General features: G+C 37.4%; 1 protein-coding gene across 1 annotated transcript; it reads right to left on the bottom strand.

The window, feature by feature from the left end:
* Positions 1-594: 594 nt before the first annotated feature.
* Positions 595-22,808, bottom strand: KLRG1 (killer cell lectin like receptor G1). The gene is given in 8 exon segments (XM_036253198.1): positions 595-624; positions 1,221-1,284; positions 1,286-1,318; positions 1,624-1,721; positions 15,877-15,998; positions 16,001-16,042; positions 18,294-18,398; positions 22,727-22,808. Coding segments are annotated over 8 exon segments (576 nt in total).
* Positions 22,809-23,503: the final 695 nt, after the last annotated feature.

Genomic DNA, 23,503 nt, shown 5'->3' with positions numbered 1-23,503 from the left:
ACCAGGAACGAACTGGAGACCTCCTGGTGCATGGGTCGATGCTCAACCACTGAGCCACACTGGCCAGGCTCCATCGATGTTTAGATAGACAAGGGGTGGGGGGATCAAGGTGAGCGAGACACATCTGACTGGGCTGGGGATCAAACCTGCAACTGAGGTATGTACTCTTGACAGGGAATTGAACCCATGACTCTTCAGTCCACAGGCCAATGCTCTAACCACTGAGCCAAACAGGCCAGGGACCGCCTATATTTTTAAACAGCAACTTCTCTCCATATTTATGTCTAAAGCCTACTAAGAAGAAATGATAATGTTTTTTTCTCAATTTTGAGGCGTTTGTGCCTAAAATAACAATCACATAAGCTGCTTCTGTAAATATTTTTCTATAAAACTGGTTTATCAGATTGACCACTATGGTAAATTAACATGCCGAATCACACATTTAAACATGGAAAAGATATAGTCACACATTGGTTTATGCATACTCAGCAAAACTAAGTTCAGTCAAGGCGGGGTCTTTAAGTAAGTGTAAGAAGCCCCACCCTGCTCTCACCTACTCTCCACAACTTACTTTCTCACTATTAGCATTATTCTTTAGAATAAAGCTTTATCTGCAAAGGGTCACTGTTAGGATAAAAATACATTATCAGGGAGAAGTAACATATCAACCCATTAGCACACATAAATACACTCTAGCACGTTAGCAATAGTATATATTTGCACAGATTTCATCAGATCAGCGTAGAATATACATAGAAAAGGTGAGTTTTTGACAGAAATGGCGGGGGTGGAGATGAAGGAGATTAGTCACCAGAGTGAGAAATAGTAAAAACAAACTTTACCTATTTGGGTTTTTTTGTTTTTTGGTTTTTGTTTTTAATTTTTTTATTTATTTTTTTGTTACAGATGTTTCTCCTTTTTTAACCCATTGGCACCCCCCTTCCCACCCCACCCCCGCCCCGTCCCTGGCTTTGTTGTCCATGTCTACTGGTTATGTAACTTTACCTATTTGTTAAGATACTATCTAAATACCCTCAAAGAGAGTGTAGTAACACATCATTAATCCCCAGGAAACTGCATTAATCTTACATCTAGTGCCATATCCCAGAAGGTTCTGCATTCACTGAGTACATACTCCTGGCCATTCATGAGTATCCCTGAGGCGGCTCCCTCTCTGTAGGAAGCCATATGACAGATCTAACAATCCACCAAAGTCTGACCTTCTTACAGACCCATAGGAAGAGAAGTTCACAGCTAGAGGCCCGGAGACCATATATGTTGATGGCCACACTTTTGTACCACACTGTTTGAAAGAATTCTGTAAGAAATCATAAAAAATAAGCAAATTCTTTCTCCCTATTCAGGCCCCATTTCTCTTAGCAACCAAAACGCAACAGAACAAAAACTGCTCATTAGCTTTTTTTTTAAATCTCTCTCTCTTTTTTTTTTTTTTTCTTACCCACTGTTCATTTCCTTCCATTCCCTATTTCCTCCCCTCACCCTTGTCTCTCTTCTCCATCTACTCTTTTTTATCAAGTTCATGTATCACATTCTCTCCCTCTCTCTCTCTCTCTCTCTCTCTCTCTCTTTCTCTCCCCTCCTCTCTCGTTTGAAGTTTCTTACCTTTAGTTTAGAGTCGATCCATCTTCCCACCTCCAACCAGAATTGTTCCTCAGACCAACCCAATAAAACTCCTTATTGAAGAAACTTTTGAGCATGTTCTAAGAGATTGAAGATGATGAAAAAGGTAAGAAAGATGCAAAGAAGAGGCCCAGTGTCATGTCAAATATTTATTCCTTTTACCCTCTCAACATAAACATGGACTGAATGTTTGTGTCCTTCCCAACATTTCAGGTGTTCAAGCTCCAACCCCCAAGTTGACAGTATTTGGAGGTGGCACCTTTGGGAGATAATTAGGTTTAGATAATGTCATCAGGGTGGAGCCCTTGATAAAGATGGAATTAGTATCTATAAGAAGAGGTCAGAGCTCAATCTCCATCCACCATGTGAGGACAAAATGAGAAAGTGGCTGTCTACAAACCAGGAAAAAGTGTCTCACCAGGAACTGAATCCTCCAGCCCTTGATCTTGGACTTTCAGCCCCTAGAACTGTGCAACATAAATGTCTGTGGGTTAAGCAACCCAGTCTGTGGTACTTTGTTATAACAGTCCAAGCTGACTGAAACAACCACGTACTCTAAATGACTATTCTCTCTTCTAAACTCTAATTCTAGAGATTTGTTGTTTGCAGAGTGGAGTGCCTCCTAGAATTGACCTGTATGCCTATAATAGCATCTTATAATATAACAGAAAAATATTACATCTCTACCTTCTGTTGCAGCTTCCTCCTTGACTGGATAGAGCAGCGGATAGGTATTTAGATAACTTTGAAAGAAAAAAAAGCTAAATACTGCTATGGAAGCAATTACCTTTTGCATTATTATTTAGTACATAAATTATTATTAAGCCTATAGCAATATTTTTTTTTTCCTTTTTCCACTAGATTTTCATTTTCTAAGTCCTCATCAAACTTGCATATGACAAGGGGGAAAAAAAAACAGATTTTAGGAGAAATAAGCTTAAGGTAAAGCTAAATTAGCTATACCCTTTATACAGCCCAGACTGCTCACTAGAACAGAGAAAAGATTCTTTGTTCTTTAGAGTCTAACATTGAAATGACAGACTTTAAATCATAAGGGAATTGAACTGCTTCTATAAATGAAATTTTAACAAGGATAAATCCCAGAAGAATAATTTTGTTGTAGGATTTGGCCTTAGTGTAATGAATATATTTTGCAACAAATGATCACCTTGGATTTTGTTGCAGAATTTTGTTGGGATGTTTCATTTTCACTGTGCTGTTCATGTCACAAGTGTTTGTTGATGAGCAAGAGGCTAAAACTATTAAGTCCGAAGACCAAAAAAATTAATGAAAAGCTATTAGATATAAAATTAGAAGTTCAGCCCTGGCCGGTTTGGCTCAGCGGTTGGAGTATCGGCCTGCGGTCCGGAGAGACCCGGGTTCGGTTCCCGCTAAGGGCACGTACTTCGGTTGCACTTTGTCCCTGGCCCTGGTTGGTCGTGCGGGTGGCAGCCACTCGATGTGTTCCTTCACGTCGATGTTTCTCTCTCTCTCTCCCTTCCTCTCTCTCCCTCCCACTCTATCTGTACAAAAAATGGAAAAATATCCTCGGGTGAGGATAAAAAAAAAAAAAAAGTTCAGTGTTTATATGTTTTAGAGTATGAATTAATATTCAAAGGCATTCATATGTGTCTTAACAGATACGAAAGTCTCCTGGTTACATGCCACAGGCAAGTATAAATGTGTGCAGTAGAATTTATGGCATCAATAACTGATGTTTTTGTCTGTCCAGCAAATACTGTATGTAAAATTAATGAGATAATTGTCTGGCACTTTCTCTTTGCTTCTTATTCTAATTCCCCAAACCACTGCAAATCCCTTGTGAAAGAAAATTAAAACTAATAAGAAAGCATTAAATTGTTCCTCTGTTCCTCCTATTTTGTTCCCAGCAAGCTTGTTTTTTAGTGTGTTTGTTTGGTTACTTAATTGGTTTGATAACCAAAATTAGATAACCACTGAATTAGAATTTATATGATAGATGTTAAAGAAAAAGACCATAACTTGTTGCCATGATCATTTCCTGACTGATCATTTGCCTCAAGCTTCCTTCCTGTACCCATGTTTTAAGATAATCTGCCATTTCATCTAGCCATGGCCATTGCACAGAACATCATATTTCAAATTCAAAGAACTTCACTTTATTCTTCTCCCCACTTCTTAAATTTATCTCCTTTGGAGGAATAGTGGCTCAAGAAAGGGCAGTGAAAGATGTTATTTCACAGTAATTTCGTGGTAGGACTTAGACTAGAACCCAAGGCCTCAGCATGTCCTCTACTGATATAGTCCATCTCTCTGTATCTCATCTCTCTACTTAAACGTCACTTTCACTGGACCTGAAAAAACTGTGAGACTGTGAAGATGGCCAAGAATCACACACATTCAGCAAGCTAAGAGACCATACATTCTCTTTGCTAAAACAAGCCATTATGACAACCTAAGCTTTTATTATAGCATTGAATTCTAGTATTAGTTACTTTATTGGGGTCTTGATGTTGCCACAGAACAGGCTAATGTATGAATAAAAATTCTTATTACAGCTAATACACCTTGTTTCTCATCATACCCAAGGTTGATATACTAAAACCTGGGCTGGAAGAGGGAGAGCCCAGATGGCAGCGTATTCCTGGATTTCCTTCTCTGAAAAACCTCCTCTAGAGGTTTTCTGTTGTTTGGTTTTTGTAATCACAGAAAATTACTTTCTTCTTCATATTTCAGAAAAAAGTATTTTTAAACTTCCTTACTTTACGTCAAATATATACATTTATGTTCATTTAAACATGTCAATATTTTCTGACAACTTACATAATTAGTTGAATGCCTTTGGATGACAATGCTATTTTTTTATCCAGAAGCTACTAAGAAAGCAGTGTGATTTCAACTCTCTATGATTACTACAATACCACTATCATTTTGATTCCACTCCAGGAAAACGGTTGCTAGAAAGTAAGAATGCCAGGACTCTGCCCCTAACTATGTCTCTAGACTAAGGCTTCCTTGACCTATTTGGAAACATTTGCTGCCATAATTAAATGATTAAAGAGTTTCTCTTCTAATGTCAAAAAAGCTTTATGCTTCTTTGCACTCCCAGTAAAGACCAATAGAGGATGTCTTTCTTTGGGCCGCTACAACCAATTACGATAAACTGGACGGCTGAAACAACGGACATTTATTTCTCACAGTTCTGGAGACTGGAAAGTCCAAGATCAAGGAGGTGGTAGATCTGATGTCTGGTGAGAACCTGCTTTCTGGTTTGCAAATGGCTGTCTTCTCATTGTATCCTCACATGGTTGAGAGCAAAGAGAACGAAAAGCTCTCTAATTTCTCTTGTATAAGAGCACTAAATCCATCATGGGTGCTCCACCTGATGATGGAATTACCTCCCAAAGACCCATCTCCAAATGCTAACACACTGGGGATTAGGGATTCCATATATGATTTTGGAGGGTCACAAATATGCAGTCTATAACGGAGATAGAAAAAATCTTTTGTGCTATTTCCCATTTTCACAATACCCTCTATTTTCTCTTCACTGGATTTCAGTTCTTGTTTCCACTGAAGATTCATGGTCATGGTGGCTTCTAGATGAAGCATTAGGAAAATCAGCACAACTTTTTTACTAACACTTCCTTCCCAAATAATCAGCTTTGTTTTCTCAAGGCAAAGTATCCTGAAAATAATTATGTTTTATATTATTATGTACAGCACTTTAAGGTTTACAAAGTCATTTTTCGTTCTATTGCTTATTTCATTTGACATGCTGGATATGCAGTATGGTATTTAGGAAAACAAAACAAAAACAATATATTGGTGTTTACCACCAGCTCTGTCCCTGGTATCTGAAGATGAACAAATTGCTTAACCTGTCTGAGCCTCAGTCCCTTTATGAGGATTTATTTAGCTTAGATATTTACTAGAATTTTTTCCAGTTATAAAATTCTTTTTTTTTTTCCCCATTTATTTTCAGATAGAGCAGGAGGGAGAGAGGGGAGGGGGGAGAGAGAGAGAGAGAAACATCAATGTGAGAGAGATACATCGAGTGGCTGTCACCCACACAACCCCAACAAGGGCCGGAGACAAACCACAACTGAGGTACATGACCTTAGCGGGAACTGAACCCAAGACTCTGGTCCGTGGGCTGACACTCTAACCACTGAGCAAAACTGGCCAGGGCCCAGTTATAAAATTCTTGACAACTCTGGAAGGTAGGCAAATATTATCATCCTCATCTGTATAGCTGAGGAAACTGGTTCTCATGTGTGAAAGGACTTACTACCCAAGGCTCCTTATTGAATCAACATCCAAGCTTTCTCTCCCAGTGTTAAATTTTTGCATTATATAAAGCTCTCCCCTTCTACTAATAAATAAAAGCACATTGTGTCTCTGACTAATGCTCTCCAATAATTTCCCTTTTCACATATAATAAAATCTAAAATCTTTATTAGGTATTACAAGATCTTACATTATCTAGTCTCTTCCAACAATTTATTCATTTACTAGGTTCTGATGCTGTTATAATAATCTGATTATTATTTAACATGAAAGGAGTAAAGGGAAGACTAAATAACATAAGAATGCCATTTATACAGCTTTGCCAGGAAGCTGCAGTTAACACTGTCCAGGTCTACTCCCCACAGATTGATAGGGGAAGAGTCAGGATGACATGGGAAGATGCATTACCTGTCAGTCACACCTGTGAATAAGTCAGTGGCGAGAATAGGTATGGCCACTGCAAAGGCATGAACTCTAAGATACATAACCTCCTGAATAAAGAAAGTGCTCTCTCTTTCTCTTGGTTCACTTGCTCTCTTGGGATTCTTGTTGCAGGGGGAGCTTTCTCCTGCTTTTGCCTACATGGTCCACAGCCATGTGGACTCCACATGATGGATTGACGGACTGAATCTAGTCTGATGCTTGGCAACACACTGGACTCAACTTCACCATGCAGCGGAAACTCTGAATACTAGCCCTGCTTATAGCTTTGATAAACCCACAGCTGCACATTTTCCAAGACTGGATTAAGGGAACTGGGACTTTAGAATCCGAGGAATATAACTACATGCAAATAAAATCTTTTACCACATCTCATTCTCTGTGGGGGCCTCTGAAAATGCTTATTCCAGTGGTACCCCCAGAACCTCACTCCCACTGGTGGTGGGGAAATTGGACCCACTAATTTATCTGGTTACAGTGCCAGCCACATGAGCCTTCTTTCTGTTCTTTTAACATGCCAAGGTCATTTTTACTTTAGGGTATTTTCCTAGCATTTCCCTCTCCCGTGAATACCTTCCCCTAGGTTTTTACAGGGCTGTCATTCAAGTCTAAATGTCAGCTCAGAAGTTACCTCCTTAGAGAGGCCTTCCTTAATTGGCCAATCTAGAGTAGTACCTAATTCACTATTAAATATACTATTCCATTTTCTTGAAAGTTCATACCAACATATTTATTTGTTTACTTGTTTGTTTTCTGTCTTTCCTATAACTAAAATGTAAGTATCATAAAAGCAAGATCTTTTGCTTACTACTGTATCCCCAGCACCTAAAAAAAATATGGGAAATGATGTCCAATAGTATTTATAGAATTAAAGAATAGAGAATCTAGTCTTATGCTGCAAGAGAATAAAACCTCTCTGCATTTTTTACTTTACCCCACTGAGTACTAAATTGTGTATTTTGGGGAGGGGTGTAGACTGAAGAATAAAGGAAAGGTAAGAAAAATAAAATAATATTCTAATTTTCAGAATAGCTTATAACCTTCCATGCATTTCCTAACCAACTTCCTTAAGAGAATTATTTAAATTGAGGGAAAATGAAGTTTTTCCTCATGTCTCCACTGGAACTATAAGAAAAACGATGCAATTCTTTCTTCCCCTCTTCTCAATAAGAGGAATGACAACTAATAAAGCACAGAAATAAATAGACTTAGAATCTGAAGAGCTGGGATTAGATAATGCCACTTACAAATGCCAATTCTGTCCTTACTAGTCTTAAGACCCACACACAATTCTAAGTCACTACTTCTCACTGGTGAGGGTGGACAGTAAAACTGTACTATATCACTTTCATATGAACACCTTCCCACTGGAAGAAGCATTTAAAACCAGAGTGCAATTAGGTGTTATGTGAGTTTAGAGTTTGTAATGTTTGGTTATATTGTAGGAAAAATATCCAAAACCTAAATGCAAGATGAAGACACAACCCAAACATATAAAATTAGGTCGATTTTCCTTTTTTTTTTCGAAGCTCAATATTTATACCTTACACACACACACACACACACACACACACACATGCTTTTGCAGGTAATATTTTTAAATTATAATTAAAATATTTTAAGGTGTAGAATATATACCTTAAACTTCTAAAATTAACATGGTTTATGTGATACATCGATGTTATTTCAACCCATATGGAGGTATACCACTAATATATCAAAGCTACTAAATTGGTCATATCTTTGATTGGCCAACATAATTTCAGGGACTATATCCTAAAGAAATAACCTCAAAAAAATCTATAGAAATATGCTTATAACTGCATAAAAATTAGAAATAAGTAAAAATATTGCCTTAGAATATGAAAATAGTTCAGCAATAATAAAATAAATCTAATTAAAAACTAAATACCTAGGATAATATATTGTTTGGAAAAAACAAGAATGAAATAATGCCATGTGATAAAAATAGAACATAAATACAGAGTGTCCAAAAAAATTAGAAACATAGGATACATATATTTTTAAATAATAGTATTAATATGTTTTTCTTCAATCTCCAGACCCTTTTCAGGTGAAGTAGTTAAAGCAATTAATGTAGTTATAAAGTCTAAAAACAATTGAATCTATTATTTTACATTTAGAGTTATTTCACCTGAAAATGTATCTAAAGGTAGAATGAAAACACATTGAGCATATTACTTGTAAATGTAACATGTTAAAGTAAGTTTTTCCTGTTTCTAGACTTTTTAGATATCTTTTAGTAACAAAACATTGATTACTATCATATCAAAATATGCAGACACATGAAGAGATTTCAAAAGAAAATTTGACTGACTACAAATTAGTAGAGTTTCATATTGATAAGAATTTTCCCTATAATTTTGTGTATGTGCACAATACTTAAATAAGCCTTGTTCTATAAACCAGAGCACTTTAAAAGATAGTGAAAAACTGTTTATCAACAGATAAAAAAAAAAGTGATATATCCATATAATGGAATATTATTCAGCCATAAAAAGGAATAAAATTCTGATACTTGCTACAGCATGGATAGAACTTGAAATAAACCAGATACACAAGGACATAATAGGCAAACTCGGAGAGAGAAAAAGTCGGAAGGTGGTCACCAGGGTTGGAGGAAGGAGAAAATATGGAGTTATTGTTTACTGGGTACAGAGTGTCCCTTGGGGATGATGAAACGTTCTGGAGCTGAACAGTGGTGATGGCTGCACAACAAAGTGAATGTGCTTAATGCCACTTAATTATACATTTGAAAATAGCTAAGCCCTGGCCAGGTGGCTCAGCAGGTTGGAGCATCATCCTGTACACCAAAAAGGTTACAGGTTCGATGCCTGGTCAGGGCATATACCTGGGTTGTGGGTTCAATCACCAGTCAGGGTAAGTAGGGGAGACAACCGATCTATCGATTTTCTCTCTCACATCGATGTTTCTCTCTCTCTCTCTCTCTCTCTCTCTCTCTCTCTCTCTCTCTCTCAAAAATCAATAAAGATATCCTTGGGTGGGGATTAAAAAAAAGGAAAAAGAAAATGGCTAAATGCTAAATTTTACATTATGCATATTTCACATTTGTTTTAAATTTTTTTTAAAAAGATAGTGAGAGATATCCTAGCCTAACTACCACACCTACATTTAATGTGAAGTTCATACTGGTGATCTGTTTATGAAAGTAGGGTGATAAAAGACACACAAATTACCAGATTATTAAGACCTCCAGAGGGAAACAACTCTTCTATCATCTGCCTTGTGTTTCCAGCCACTTCTTTCAATCTTCTGATGTATCATTTCAGATTTCCTCATAAGGGAAATACTCAATTCAACAATCATAATTTATTTTATGATACATATTTTACCAAAATTTCATGTCTTAGGAGACAGAAGAAAAAAATAAAAGTTATTTTGACTCTGGGATTTATTTTGAGTGACAAGGAGAATTAGTTAAGTGGGAAAGAAGAAATACTTATAATTGATTCCATGTTTTAAAAAAATGTCCACATAGATTTTCTCACTTAATATTCACAACAATTCCAGAAATTTTTTCTCCACTTGGTATATGAGGAAATTGGGAGTCAAAGAAGTTAAGAAAAGTTGCTTAAGTTCACATAGTCGGTAATGTAGTAAAAACACACTCATGACTATCTGAAAGAAACTAAACTCTTTCCATTACTTAATTCTACAGGGAAAATGATCAAATTACCATGGTGTTTGTATTGTAGTCTTCAAAAAAGGAAAACTTGCATGTAATTAGATATAAACTCTAAATACAAGAAAAAGCCAGGAAAAAGAGATAATCCCAAAGTCATAAATTCTAACCTGGAAGATAGTTAAAGTTGAATAAATTGTTAAAACAATAAATTATGATGATATATTCTCAATTTATGGTAATATGGAAGAAAGATATTGTGGGGTAAGGAGCATCATGATAAATTTTTTAAAAATCAAAATATTTCCACAGGGAACTTTCTCTTAAATGTATATTTTAAAATAGTACATCAACAACTCTAAGAAAAAAATTAACATCTCAAATGAACTGAGCCTTGTTGGGAGGAAATGACAACAAAAATAAAGAATTTGAATATATCTATCTGCCCTGGCTGGTGTGGTTCAGTTGGCTGGGTGTTGTCCCATGTACCAGGAGGTTGTCAGTTCAATTCCTGGTCAGGCAGGGCACAGGCCTGGGGTCGTGGGCTTAATCTCCAGTTGGGGATGGGCTTGCAGGCGGCAGCCAATTGATGTATTTCTCTCACATTGATGTTTCTCTCTCGCTCCCTTCCTCTCTCTCTAAAAAAAATCAATAGAAAACATATAAAAAATAAAATAATATAAATCTTAAAGTCCAAGACAGAAAAAAATAGATTAAGTGAATATTTGACTATTTTAAATATATTTAAATCCCAAGGGTCATATTATGTACATTCCAGATTTTAAATTCAAATAATTTTTAAACATGTATAGAAAAATAGGCAACAGAAGAAAATAAGAAAAATTATCTCATTTTTCAATATACACAAAATGGATTCTGGATGTCATCAAATACAACATTGCTGTAAGTGACTTTAGAGGGTGGGTTAAAGCAGAGTTTAAAATTTGGCTCTGGAAGAAGGAAGAGGAGGAGAACTGACTTTGTCGTATTTGTAACCTTAGATTTGTTAACTACCTCTTCTGAATTTATTAACTCATCAATGACAAAAAGGTGTTGCATTCTACTTTGTACAATGTGCTGTGAAGATTAAGAATAACAGAACTACCCAGCTGGTGTGGCTCAGTGGTTGAGTGTCAATCCATGTACCAAGAGGTCGCCAGTTTGATTCCCAGTCAGGGCACATGCCCAGGTGGGGGACATGCAGGAGGAGGCCAATTGATGTTCTCTGTCATCAATGTCTCTACCTCTTTCTTTCTCCCCTCCTCTCTCTCTAAAATCAATAAAAAGAAAAAAAATATTTAAAAAAGGAGACTAGAACTACCATTTGACCCAGTGATCCCACTTCTAGGAATATATCCTAAGAAGCCTGAAACATCAATCAGAAAGAATATATGCACTCCTGCCCTGGCCAGTTTGGCTCAGCGGTTAGAGCGTTGGCCTGCGGTCCGGAGAGACCCGGGTTCGGTTCCCGCTAAGGGCACGTACTTCGGTTGCAGTTTGTCCCCGGCCCTGGTTGGTCGTGCGGGTGGCAGCCACTCGATGTGTCCCTTCACGTCGATGTTTCTCTCTCTCTCTCCCTTCCTCTCTCTCCCTCCCACTCTATCTGTACAAAAAATGGAAAAATATCCTCGGGTGAGGATGATAAAAAAAAAAAAAAAAAAAAAAGAATATATGCACTCCTATGTTCATAGCAGCACCATTTATTATTGCTAAGATCTAGAAATAGCCCAACTGTCCATCAATAGATGAGTGGATAAAAAAGTTGTGGTACATTTACACAATAGAATACTATGCAGCTGTATGAAAGAAAGATATCTTATCCTTTGAGACAATATGGAGGGACCTGGACAGTATTATGCTAAGCCAAATAAGCCAATCAGAGAAAGACAAATATCACATGACCTCACTTATTTGTGGAATATAATGTACAAAATAAGCAAATAAACAAAATAGATCCAGAGACATAGAAGTAAGGTTCAGACTGACAAACCTCAGAGGAGGGGGGTGGAGGGAGAGGGAAGAGATAAACCACAGAACTTACATGCATACATGCATAACCAATGGACATAGACAATAATGCTGGGGGGGATCAGAATGAGGATATCAATGAGGAAAAAAGAAGACATATTTGTAACAAAAATTAATTAATTAATAAAAAAATAAAAGATTAAGAATAATATACATAGAATACCTGGCACATAGCAGGTGCTCAATGCATGGCAATATCTTTTAATGTTTTTATACACTCTGCTATAACTGCTCAAAGATAAAGTATGTATAATGTATATATATGGAACGATGACTATTTAACAGTATGAGATGGATAGTTCTTGCAGCCTGTAGCCTCTAGCATACAGCAACCTAATTCCCTAGCAGTATTCTCCAGCAGGGAAATGTCAGTTTGGAAAACTTCCATTTCAATACACCCATACGCTCTTTTGGTAGCTGTTCAGAATGATACTGAGCATATCAAGTAAACCTTAACATAGTATGTAAATCTTGCCTTGAAAACAAAGGAATAACAACCCTTGTACAAGAGGCTCATCAGATCAAATATAAGTCAAGAACCTAACCAAAGCTGAGGGAGAGAGAAAGAATTGGTCCAGAGAACCACACGAATGTCAGAAGCAAAACTTATCTGTGGTTGCTATTAAATCTATCAGGGATATTCTACCATCTCCAGTATTGACTTGAACCAAGGGGCCTTAAGAGAAAATAAATCAGTTTTGTAAATGCAGCCAATCTAACCCTCTTCCACTTACACAACAGCAGATGCAAGGTTCAGGGAAAGTAAAGAAAGAGAGGAAAGACAAAATTCCTCTAATAACTATCCCATCCCACTGGGGAACTTGAGGAAACAGAAATATCCCCAACTCTCAGATACTCTGTGCCTTAGCCCTTTCCCTCCGCATTTCATTATCATGTTGTATAATCTATAGAAGCTGCTACACCACAATTCTCTGTGGCAGTGCCTTGCATTATGACTCACTATTCTGTTTATCATATTTGCCCAGTAATGTTTCAAGCTCTTTGCCCACTTCTGCTATTGACTTCAGTCAACTCAAGTCCTCAGAGGCAGCTTTCTGAGAGAAGTTACTGTAAAAAGGTCCGGAAAGCAAGGTTATTACCAGAAGCCCATAAAATAAAGATTTCATACGTCTAATGAATAGACCCAATACATTCTGCCACCTAGTTTAGAAAAGGCATAAAGGAAAAGTAAGTCACAGAGGTGGGCCGATTTGGAGTTAGATTCCATGCAAAATTTCAAAGAATGAGTATTTCTTTGATAGAAAACAAGAACCTAGATGTTTTCATCTTTTTTTTAATTTAATTTTATTTTTTATCCTCACCCGAGGACATTTTTCCATTTTTTGTTCAGATAGAGTGGAAGGGAGAGAGAGAGTGAGGGGGGGGGGGACATCGATGTAAAAGGGACACATCGAGGGGCTGCCACCTGCATGACCAACCAGGGTCAGGGACAAACTGCCACCGAGGTACATGCCCTTAGCGGAAACCGAAACCGGGACTCTCTGGACCGCAGGCCGACGCTCTAACCGCTGAGCCAAACCGGCCAGGGCTCATCTTTTCTTTAAATAGGAAGTTATAAAATTTGGGAACTCTATGTTCTCCCCAACTGCTTTAGAGTAGTAAGTATCTCTCTAAATTTCCCCAAGGGATATTAATATAGTTAATATTTATTATTTTTGTTGTTGTTAATCCTCACCCAAGGATATTTTTCCATTGATTTTTAGATAGGGTGGAAGGGAAGGAGGGGGAGAGAAAGAGAAACATCAATGTGAGAGAGATACATCGATTAGTTGCCTCCCTCATGACCCTGACTAGGGCTGGGGATCAAACCTGCAACCCAGGTACATGCTCTTGATCGGAAATTGAACCCAAGACCCAGTTAGAGTGGGCTGATGCTCTAACTGTTCTAAATTCAATATAGTTAAATTTTTTTTAATCAAATGATCTCACTTATTTGTGGAATATAATGAACAAAATAAGGTGATGAACAAAATAGACCCAGAGACATAGAAGTAGGGTTCAGACAAACAAACTTCAGAGGAGGGTGTGGGGAGGAGGGAAGAGACAGGCCAAAGAACTCATGCATATAAGCATAACCAATGGACACAGACAATAATGCTGGGGGAGGGGGGTGGGAGGAGGGTGTCAATGGGAAAAAAATAAAAATATCTGTAACAAAAATAAATTAATTAAATTTAAAAAAATTAAAAAGACTGAGCTCCCAGATCAGCAGTGGCCACTGTGCTTAGAAGACACTCAGCATCGGGGCCAGTGGCTTTAGAAACATAAACCACAGTGGCTAATACCCCAGGGGGGAAGCAATCCCTGTTGGTCTCTTCCTCTCAGAGCTTCAAACCTTTCAGAGATTCTGGAAGGCACCCAAGTAGCTTTGAAATATGTGTCTTTTCTCCTTATGGTTGAATTTTCAATTTTTTTTTTTTTTATCCTCACCTGAGGACACTTTTTCATTCTTTGTTCAGATAGAGCAGGAGAGGGGGAGAGAGAGAGAGAGAGAGAGAGAGAAACATCGATGTGAAAGGGACACATCGAGTGGCTGCCACCCGCACGACCAACCAGGGCCGGGGACAAACTGCAACCGAGGTGCATGCCCTTAGCGGGAACCGAACCCGGGTCTCTCTGGCCCGCAGGCCGACACTCTAACCGCTGAGCCAAACCGGCCAGGGCTATGGTTGAATTTTTAATAAGCTATTCTCTATGACTTGATTCTACCCACAAAGAATACAGAAAGCAACATTAATACACAAAAATAAGCATGAAATTAGCACTGAAAACCTAACTAGGACTTCTTATTTTCTTTGTATATGTTATTTACTTAAGTTAGAATCTGATTGATTTTTGTACCAGGTTACCTCAGGATGCCTGCTCCTGGTATTACCCAGAGATGCTCTAGGGGTAGTAAAGAGCTCTCCCCCAGGACACTGCTGGGTGGACAGAAAGGATCTGAGAGCCCTGGAGGAAGTGGAGCCCACCAGCTTAACTCTGAGAGGAACTTAAGATCACACACACACACACACACACACACACACACACACATACATACAGTTTCCTTCCTTTATTCTCAACTTTCTGTAACTGCTGCTTCTTCACACACCCCCACCCACCCACCCCAATTGTTTCCTAGCCTGGATTCCAAGGAATAAAGAAAGATGATCAAAAAGTGGCCTCTCTGTTCCCAAGCTCTCTCTCTTCTTCTCACCTCCAAGCCCCACAGGCTCTCAGTAGGATCTGCTGCCTCCTTGTTGTTGGACCCGTATGTTTCTGTATCTAATGAGTCTTTTAGTTTGACCTGTATTTCAGGTCTAATTTATCTCTGTAATATACTCAACATCCTTCCACCTCCAACACACAACATAACACACATACATACCCATGCAAACATCTAAATCTCTATTAACTGAGGGTTGTTGGGTCAGGAGTATGGAAGGTGGAGGAAGAAGACAGGGGTAGAGAAAGAGAAAAGAAGGGAAAGAAAGAGGAGAGAGCCCTGGCCGGTTTGGCTCAGTGGTTAGAGCGTCGGCCTGCGGGCCAGAGAGACCCGGGTTCGGTTCCCGCTAAGGGCATGCACCTCGGTGGCAGTTTGTTCCCGGCCCTGGTCGGTCGTGCGGGTGACAGCCACTCGATGTGTCCCTTCACATCAATGTTTCTCTCTCTCTCTCTGTTCCTCTCTCTCCCTCCCACTCTACCTGAACAAAAAATGAAAAAATGTCCTCGGGTGAGGATTAAAAAAAAAGAAAAGAAAAGAAAAAGGAGAGAGAGGGATGTTCCTTTTCTTCCTCAAAAGAGGATACATGATACATCTAAACAGCATTCACCATTTCCTGGTTGTCTGTAAATATAAGGAGCTGTGAGTCTTTGGCTAAGCAGGATTGCAGACTAGAATTCCAGTCCTTCTCCACCGAGAAGTAATAACAGTGATCACCATACCGCGTCCGAAGTCTGGACAGCTAGGACAGCTGGCACAAGCGGAGTAACTGGAACCTAGAAAGGAAGCAGACCTGGTTCACACCTTTATGGACTGCTTCATCTTGGAAATGGAGTGGGAGATCGTGAAATATGGCAGTCCCAGGGTCTTCCCCACCCCACCGCCTTTCAATGGAGGTTTAGAGAAATGCACAGGAATGCATGGCCTCAAGCTGAGTACTTCACTGTGTCCAGCTCTATCACTATCACTGTGCATTCCACAAGCAAGGATGTGACTGTGACTGAAGGAGCAGGGAAGGGAATGGGAACAATCTGGCTGAGGACTGTAGAGAGAGCTAGTTACTTTTACTAGAGATCTTTATGCACATGTGAAAAACACATCAGATAAAATAACTGTATTTGCATGACATGTGTCAGTGTGCTGCCTATATAGGCTCATGTACAGACTGTGTAACTGTATAATGTACATTGCTTTAACAGGGCAGAGTCTTTCAGAATGCCCAACCTGACACTCCATAATAGCACAAAAGAAAAGGACAGCAATTAGAAAGAGCAAACTTAACTAAACTAAAATGTTGTTTCATTTTTATCACAAACATGATTGTCTATTGTCACTGGAAACTGGACAAAAGACATTTTAGCAAAATGAATTTACTTTAGATATTAAAAAAAGATTTTCTGACAGAGAAGGTTATCAGATACTAAAGTGAAAAGTGACACTCCTCACTGAGCCCTTTTAAATATAGAACATTCTCATTCCTTTAAAATGGTTAGATTATAGTTCTGTGAAAATGAAAAGGATCTAAATAAACTTTCAAGGTAATTTCAACCAATATTCCACAATTTCATTAATTTTCTACTTCCATGAAACATATTTGTATAAACTCACCATAGCACATTGGGCAAGTACAAGCCATTATATGAAGTGAGTACATGTGTAGATATATAAGTGAAAAATTAATTATGTATTGTGGACAAAAAAAGATGTGTTCTATGGAAAGTAACCTCACAGGGTGATCTGATCATAAATGTCTAACTGGGCAGGTCACGGTGGGTAGTCATGTCCCAGGCCTATAACTTCTTCAGTGAAAGATTTCAAAGCAAGCCCTGTCCCTTGTTCTCGTACATGGAGGTTAGCATACCTTCAAAACACTAAAAACAATACCCCTGAAAGTTGTAACCACCCTCAAGAGAGCACTAATAGTAACAATCCTATAATCCAATCTTCACCTTGCTCCCACCTTCACATAATCTTTCTTAATTTCAAATTCATTAAAGAAACTGCAAAAACTGTTATTCTCTGAAGCATCTGAGATCTTGCTTCCTGGCAACTGTCACTTTTGGTTCAAATAAACTCATAAAAAGTCGCTAGAGGTTTGGACGTTTCTTATGTGGACAATTATCCATTCCAGATTTAGGAATTAAAAAGTGGAGAAAGTAGTCCTTTTCAATGTAAAGATTGACAACTTTTCCATGGGAAGCCCTGGCAAGGGACCAATACAGGGTTCTCTAGAGATCGAGCTTTTTCTTTTTTTCTTATAGATCTGTGCTTTTTTTTCTTTTCATACAGCTGTGACATTTCCCATACCCAGCCTGAATGAGAAATTCCCAAGTTCCCTAGGAGTCTCTTTCTGTGAAAGGTAGGACTTGGATCAGAGGTATAGTTATCATAGGGCTTAACCCTTAGAGTCCTAGTGAATAGTCAATAAAACATGTCACTAACAACCATCCCCAGATAACATAAATCTAAATTAGGACGCTAGATTGTAAAACAGTAAACCAAGGGTCCTCTGGATTACCATGTCTAAGGACCTAGAAGGACTAAATCTAGAAAAATTCACTTTATAAAATGCGAAAGCTCTATAATTAAAAAAAAAAAAAAAAAGCCAGACTATGTTTAATTAAATTATGATGTATCTATTACATGAAAAGTTAAACAATTAATATTATAATTTGTTTATCATGATAAACATGATAGTAGGTAGAAAAATGTTTATGCCACAATATAGAATTAAAAAGCAATATACAAAAAATTATAAGCATACTTTAGAACTACACCCAGCCTTACTTTAAAAAAAAAGGGTGGGAGATTTTAGATAACTTGATGGAAATTCTGTTAAGAGGATAAATACGCGGATGCATGTAGTCAAAGACTAGGAGGCTGTATAACCAGGAGACGTTGCTTACAAGTGGTGACTTATTTCATTGAAAGTATTTATTATTTTTCAATTTTCCTGTTATGTTATATTGCTTTTATAACACAAAATGGATAAGTGAAAGCTTAATTTTGGTTTAAATTTACACTTACTCCGGCATACAATCCATTTGAACAGCAGCATACTCACAAGAATGGTACTCAGAAACCCAAAAGCTGTTGCCATCTGGCAAGACAGAGAGAGCCTGGAGGAAGAAGCTGCAAGAACAGAATCCAAAGCAAAATCCTGAGTCAGAATAAAAGCTGAAGGAAACGAAAAGGTCAGGGAAGGGTATCTGGGATCTTGAAGCAGTTGGGTCTAGGAGGAATTGAGACCCAGGCCCTAAAGATTTCTTTCTTTCTTGAATCCATCAAGAACCTGTTCTGAAGTATAGGGTAACCATCTTTATCAAGTTACATGATATATTTATCAAGTTAAGATACTTTTTTCCTTTTATATTGTGACTAACCCAGGCTCATGCTTTAGTGAGCACGTAAATTGGTACAACCTCTTTGGAGGACAATTTGACAATGTCTACCAAAATTGCAAAGGCATTTACCCTTTGGCTCAGCAATTTCTCTCTCTGAGAAATTTTTTGTACAGATACATGTGCAAAATGTCATATTTATATTTTTATTTCTGTTAGATTTTCCCCTTGATTGACCTATAGATATCATTTACAACTTCTGGAATGAAAGAACATTCCATTTCCAGAAACTCAAAGTGTTTACAGAGGCTATTCTGTGTACACATCATGCTCAAAGAAAACACACCTCAGTGATATTCAGCATAGTTGGGAACCAGCTTCATTTAGTAAATTCTAAATACACAATTTGCTTTCTAAGGATGTCCTTTAAAAAAATAGTTTGTGTGGCACCTTGTAGACGCAATGCCAGTCTCTGTTGCTCCAACCACGTGTGCTTTGTCACATTCTCTGATGGTCTAGAGCACGCATCAGATAACTAGACTCAACTGTGACAGTGAGCCCTTCACAGACTGCCTTCCTGGGGAAGATGCTGCTTGCTTTTAATTTTGAAAATTTCTCCATATTGGGTCATGAGTGCATTTTTTTACATGTTGGATCACAGAGCCAGGCCCTGTGATTCAAAATATAAAAAATTATATTGAGATGTAATTCTTATATATATATCTACTTCTTTACATACTTGAGAATTCTGAGATTAGATGAAACCTGTTTTTCCTGTCACTCCTTTATTTTTCCTAACTCTGTTGACCCATGAACTGAGAGGTCCCAGTTCCATTCCCAGTCAGGGCACCTGCCTGGGTTGTGGGCTCGACCCCCAAAAGGGGCCATGAGGGAGGCAGCCATTTAATGTTTCTCACATCAATGTTTCTAGCTCTCTCTCTCCCTTCTCTCTCTAAAAATCAATAAAAACATACTTTTTAAAAATCACCCCAACTAGATAAAAGTACATTGTCAATAGAGACTACACATTTTAATTCTTCTAGCCCTACAGTGCCTAATTCATTGTTCATGCTATAATAGATGCTCAATAAGTACATGTTAATCCATTGAGGAGTGCTTATTTTCATGCATGTTTCTGACTATGCTTCTGAAAATGTCATATTTATAAGGCAACACTATTCATATTTACAAGGCAACAATATTCACAGGAAGAAAAGATTGAACTCAGTTTCAAAGTCTATCAATAAGAGATCAAAGACATTTTGATATATCCATAAAATAAATATGCAGCTTCTAACAAAGAAATAAAGATATGCTTTTTTTATGGATATAAGGTGGTTGCCAAGATATATAGTTAAGAGCAAGAAACATTCTGCAGAACATGTTTGCTAATAAATCTGAAAGTAGGCACAAGAATCTGATCATGTTTGTCTCTGGGGAGAGAAAATATGTCACTAAGTACAGAGATAGGAGGAAGATTTTTTTTATCTTCTTTTGTACCTTTTGAATTTTGAACTGTGTGATGTATTACCTATTCAAAACTTAAATAAATACAATTTAAATAAAAATAAAATAACATACATCTCAAAAGTGCTTTGTAAACTGTTGTTACTGGAAGAGTAATGAGTTCAGGTTGATATCATTTTTTAAGGATAGGACACTACTTCATATTCACTGTGTTATATGCAACCTATATCTAAGAATGTTTTGTTTTGTTTTGTTTTTTCACTTGGAAAATGAAAGAAATTTCATACTAGACTTTTACTTTAAAAGGGTCATGGTCTCATAATCTAATAGTATAGGAGTTATGAGTGAAGAACAAATATCTGTAAAGTAAGATACTTATGCTCGAGTTTTGACTACTTTATTTGGTAATCTATAATTTGGAAATTGGAGGATTAATTCTGCCTACTTGTGCCTCACTTACATATTTAAATTTATTTCTTAAGAAAAAGAAATTCATAGTGAAATGAGAGAGTTCTACATGATAAATATTTGAACAAATAAATCCAAAAACATTAGATTTCTAGTGACATAAAAAATAAATTTGCACTATAGAATATTTAATGAAATAAATATTGATTTTAGATGTTATGCTATCTGAAAAAAAAGGTGTCAAACATAACTGTATTTGTATAAGCACAATCCCATTTCAAAATTAGGTTAAACTTTTTTATTTACTTTTAAAATATACATACTAAGCCCGGTCAATATGGTTCAGTGGCTGAACATCAAACCATACACCAGGAGGTCGCCGGTCTGATTTCTGGCCAGGGCACATGCATAGATTGTGGGCAAAATCCCCAGTGGGGGGCATGCAGGAGGCAGCCAATCGATGTTCTCTCTCATTGATGTTTCTCTCTCTCCTTCTCCCTTCCTCTCTCTCTAAAATCAATAAAGAAAACAAAGTTTTTAATATACATATTAAGAGCCAGTTGGTGAAATACATATAGTCGAGTCAGCATAGAGAGGCAAAAATATATCAAAATAGTAATAGTGATGATTGCCATATTATAAAATTATTAGTGATTTTTATTTTCTTACCTCTGCTCTCATAGTTTCTCTATTTTCTATAACGGACATGGACTACTTTCATTAAAAGATGTTTAATGTGACCTGGCTGGTGTGACTCAGTGGTTGAGCATCGACCCATGTACCAAGAGGTCACCAGTTCAATCCTCAGTCAGGACACATGCCCAGGTTGTGGGCCCAATCCCCAGTGGGGGGCATGCAGGAGGCAGCCAATTGATGTTCTCTCTCATCAATGTTTCTATCTCTCTCTCCCTTTCCTTTCCTCTCTCTCTAAGAATCAATAAAAAATAAATAAAAAGATGTTTAATGTCATTTTCAATATTCTAATCTACTTTCCTATTCCCAAGTAGAGCACCTTGGAAAGCTGAGTAAGAATGAACATACTGGCAATAAATAAGAATGTGCAATGTGTGTTGTATATAAGTGAGAAACAAATTGCCTAGAAATCAAATAACTACTCAAGTTTCAACTTATCACTAGTTGTGTGACCTTGCACTTATACTTTAAATTGCACTTTTTTTTTTACTTAAAATTTCTAGTCTTTAAAAATTAGCACAGACATATCCAAAAGGAAGAAAAATAGATACCTATAAAAATGTCCATGCTGTATAATTTATGGTAATAGAAAGAAATCTAAATGTCCATAAATACCAGAATAATTTAGCAAATTATAACAATGCTTTCAAAGGACAACATTAAAATTGTAAAAATAAAACTATATGACAAAAAAGAAAAGGAGAAAGTTTATGGAGTTACACTAAAGAACATATGGGAACTTATTAAGATAGAAAATAAAATATTAATTTTGGTACTTACATTATTATCTGCCTGCCTCAGAAAGTGTTTTCTTGGGGCTCTATGTAAAAATGGTTTCTTTTACTTTACATCCCCAAAGAGTCACAGGGACTACCTACCTGTGATGTTCTTGATGCCCTTGTCCTGCTCCAGTCACTATTCTTGTGTAACACTGGGAGGATGGGGCATGGGGTGGGGAGGCAGATATGTAAATCAGTTTCTTTTCTGCCAAAATCTTACTATTACCCATTAGCAAAAGTATGGGTGTACTTCTCATTAAACAGAAGGACATATAAAACAGTTACCTCCCACCCACCTTGCACTTCAGATTAGCTGAGAGTCCATCTGCACTTTATAAACCAGATGCATAGATTTGCTTGCCATGCTTCCTTAATAAATGTGCATGCTTTGATTTTTTTAAATAAATTCACTTAACACCACACAAATATTACCTAAAGTCTTTCATTTACATTCATTTATATGAGAAGACAAGAATCAAGGTGGGGACAGCCCTCTCCCTCTGACTCGGGGGCTGTCCGATAACACCACTCTGGTGTCTGTGATAGATGCCTGTCACAGTGAATGGTTAAAAAAGAATTAACCTGAGATCTAAGATCAGATCCTTGACCATATACCAAATTTTCACATTCCAGTTCTGGACTTCAAACTGAACCTCATGTATGTCCTCATATTACTGTCAATTTCTCTGCATCCTCTACTCCAAACTTATCTACTTCCCACTAATCCTATGGTGACTATGCACGGTTTCCCAGACTAACTTGGTTAAATCACCCTTTTGCTGTGGCCGGTAGTTCTCCGGGGCTCAAAGTGCAGTAGACAATTCTAATTCAGAATAAATAGCATTGTCAATCATCTCCATCTGGTATCTCTCACTTCAGCTGAGGCAGTAAATTACAGAAGTGTGAGGAGACATGCGCCAGTGAGGAGGAAACAGCCCTCTTCACAGTAAGCCTGTAAACTGTGAGCAGGAAACTTCAAGGTTTGTTGTTGTTTTTTTTGAAAAAAAAGTCCAGATGACAAGAACAACAGTAATCTTTTAAGAAATGACTTAAATTCTGGGGCTGACTAAAGAAATTAATATTCTAAACTGTGACTATTTTTCCTTCACCACACTCTCTCTAGATGCTTATTAAATATACAGAGTGGAGCAAAAGTAGGTTTACAGTTGTGGGTACATGAGACAGAGTTTATTCTTATATTATTACTTATTATTGCATTATTTTCCATACAAACAACTGTAAACCTACTTTTACTCCATCCTGCATATTAAATTTATTACCCATCTTACCTAATTCTATGGAGCAACAAAATGTTGCTCTTTCAATTATGGAAATTGGAATAAAAATGAGAGTGGTTCCTAGCTATGAATTTATCTCAGATTTTTTTTTTCCTTTTGAGATAATACATGCATGTCAAATGAGACTGATTTCGTTGTTTCTTGGAACTTTTGAGTGGTTACATGTGATACAGAAATGGACTGTTGGCTGAAATCATGGGGAAAATGGACTATTGCCCAATTGTGTTTTGTGAGTATTCTGTGCCCCAGTG

Source organism: Molossus molossus, unplaced genomic scaffold, assembly GCF_014108415.1.
Source record: "Molossus molossus isolate mMolMol1 unplaced genomic scaffold, mMolMol1.p scaffold_m16_p_10, whole genome shotgun sequence".
In the NCBI taxonomy this organism is placed as follows: Eukaryota; Metazoa; Chordata; class Mammalia; order Chiroptera; family Molossidae; genus Molossus; species Molossus molossus.
This window is presented reverse-complemented; position numbering and strand designations above follow the sequence as displayed.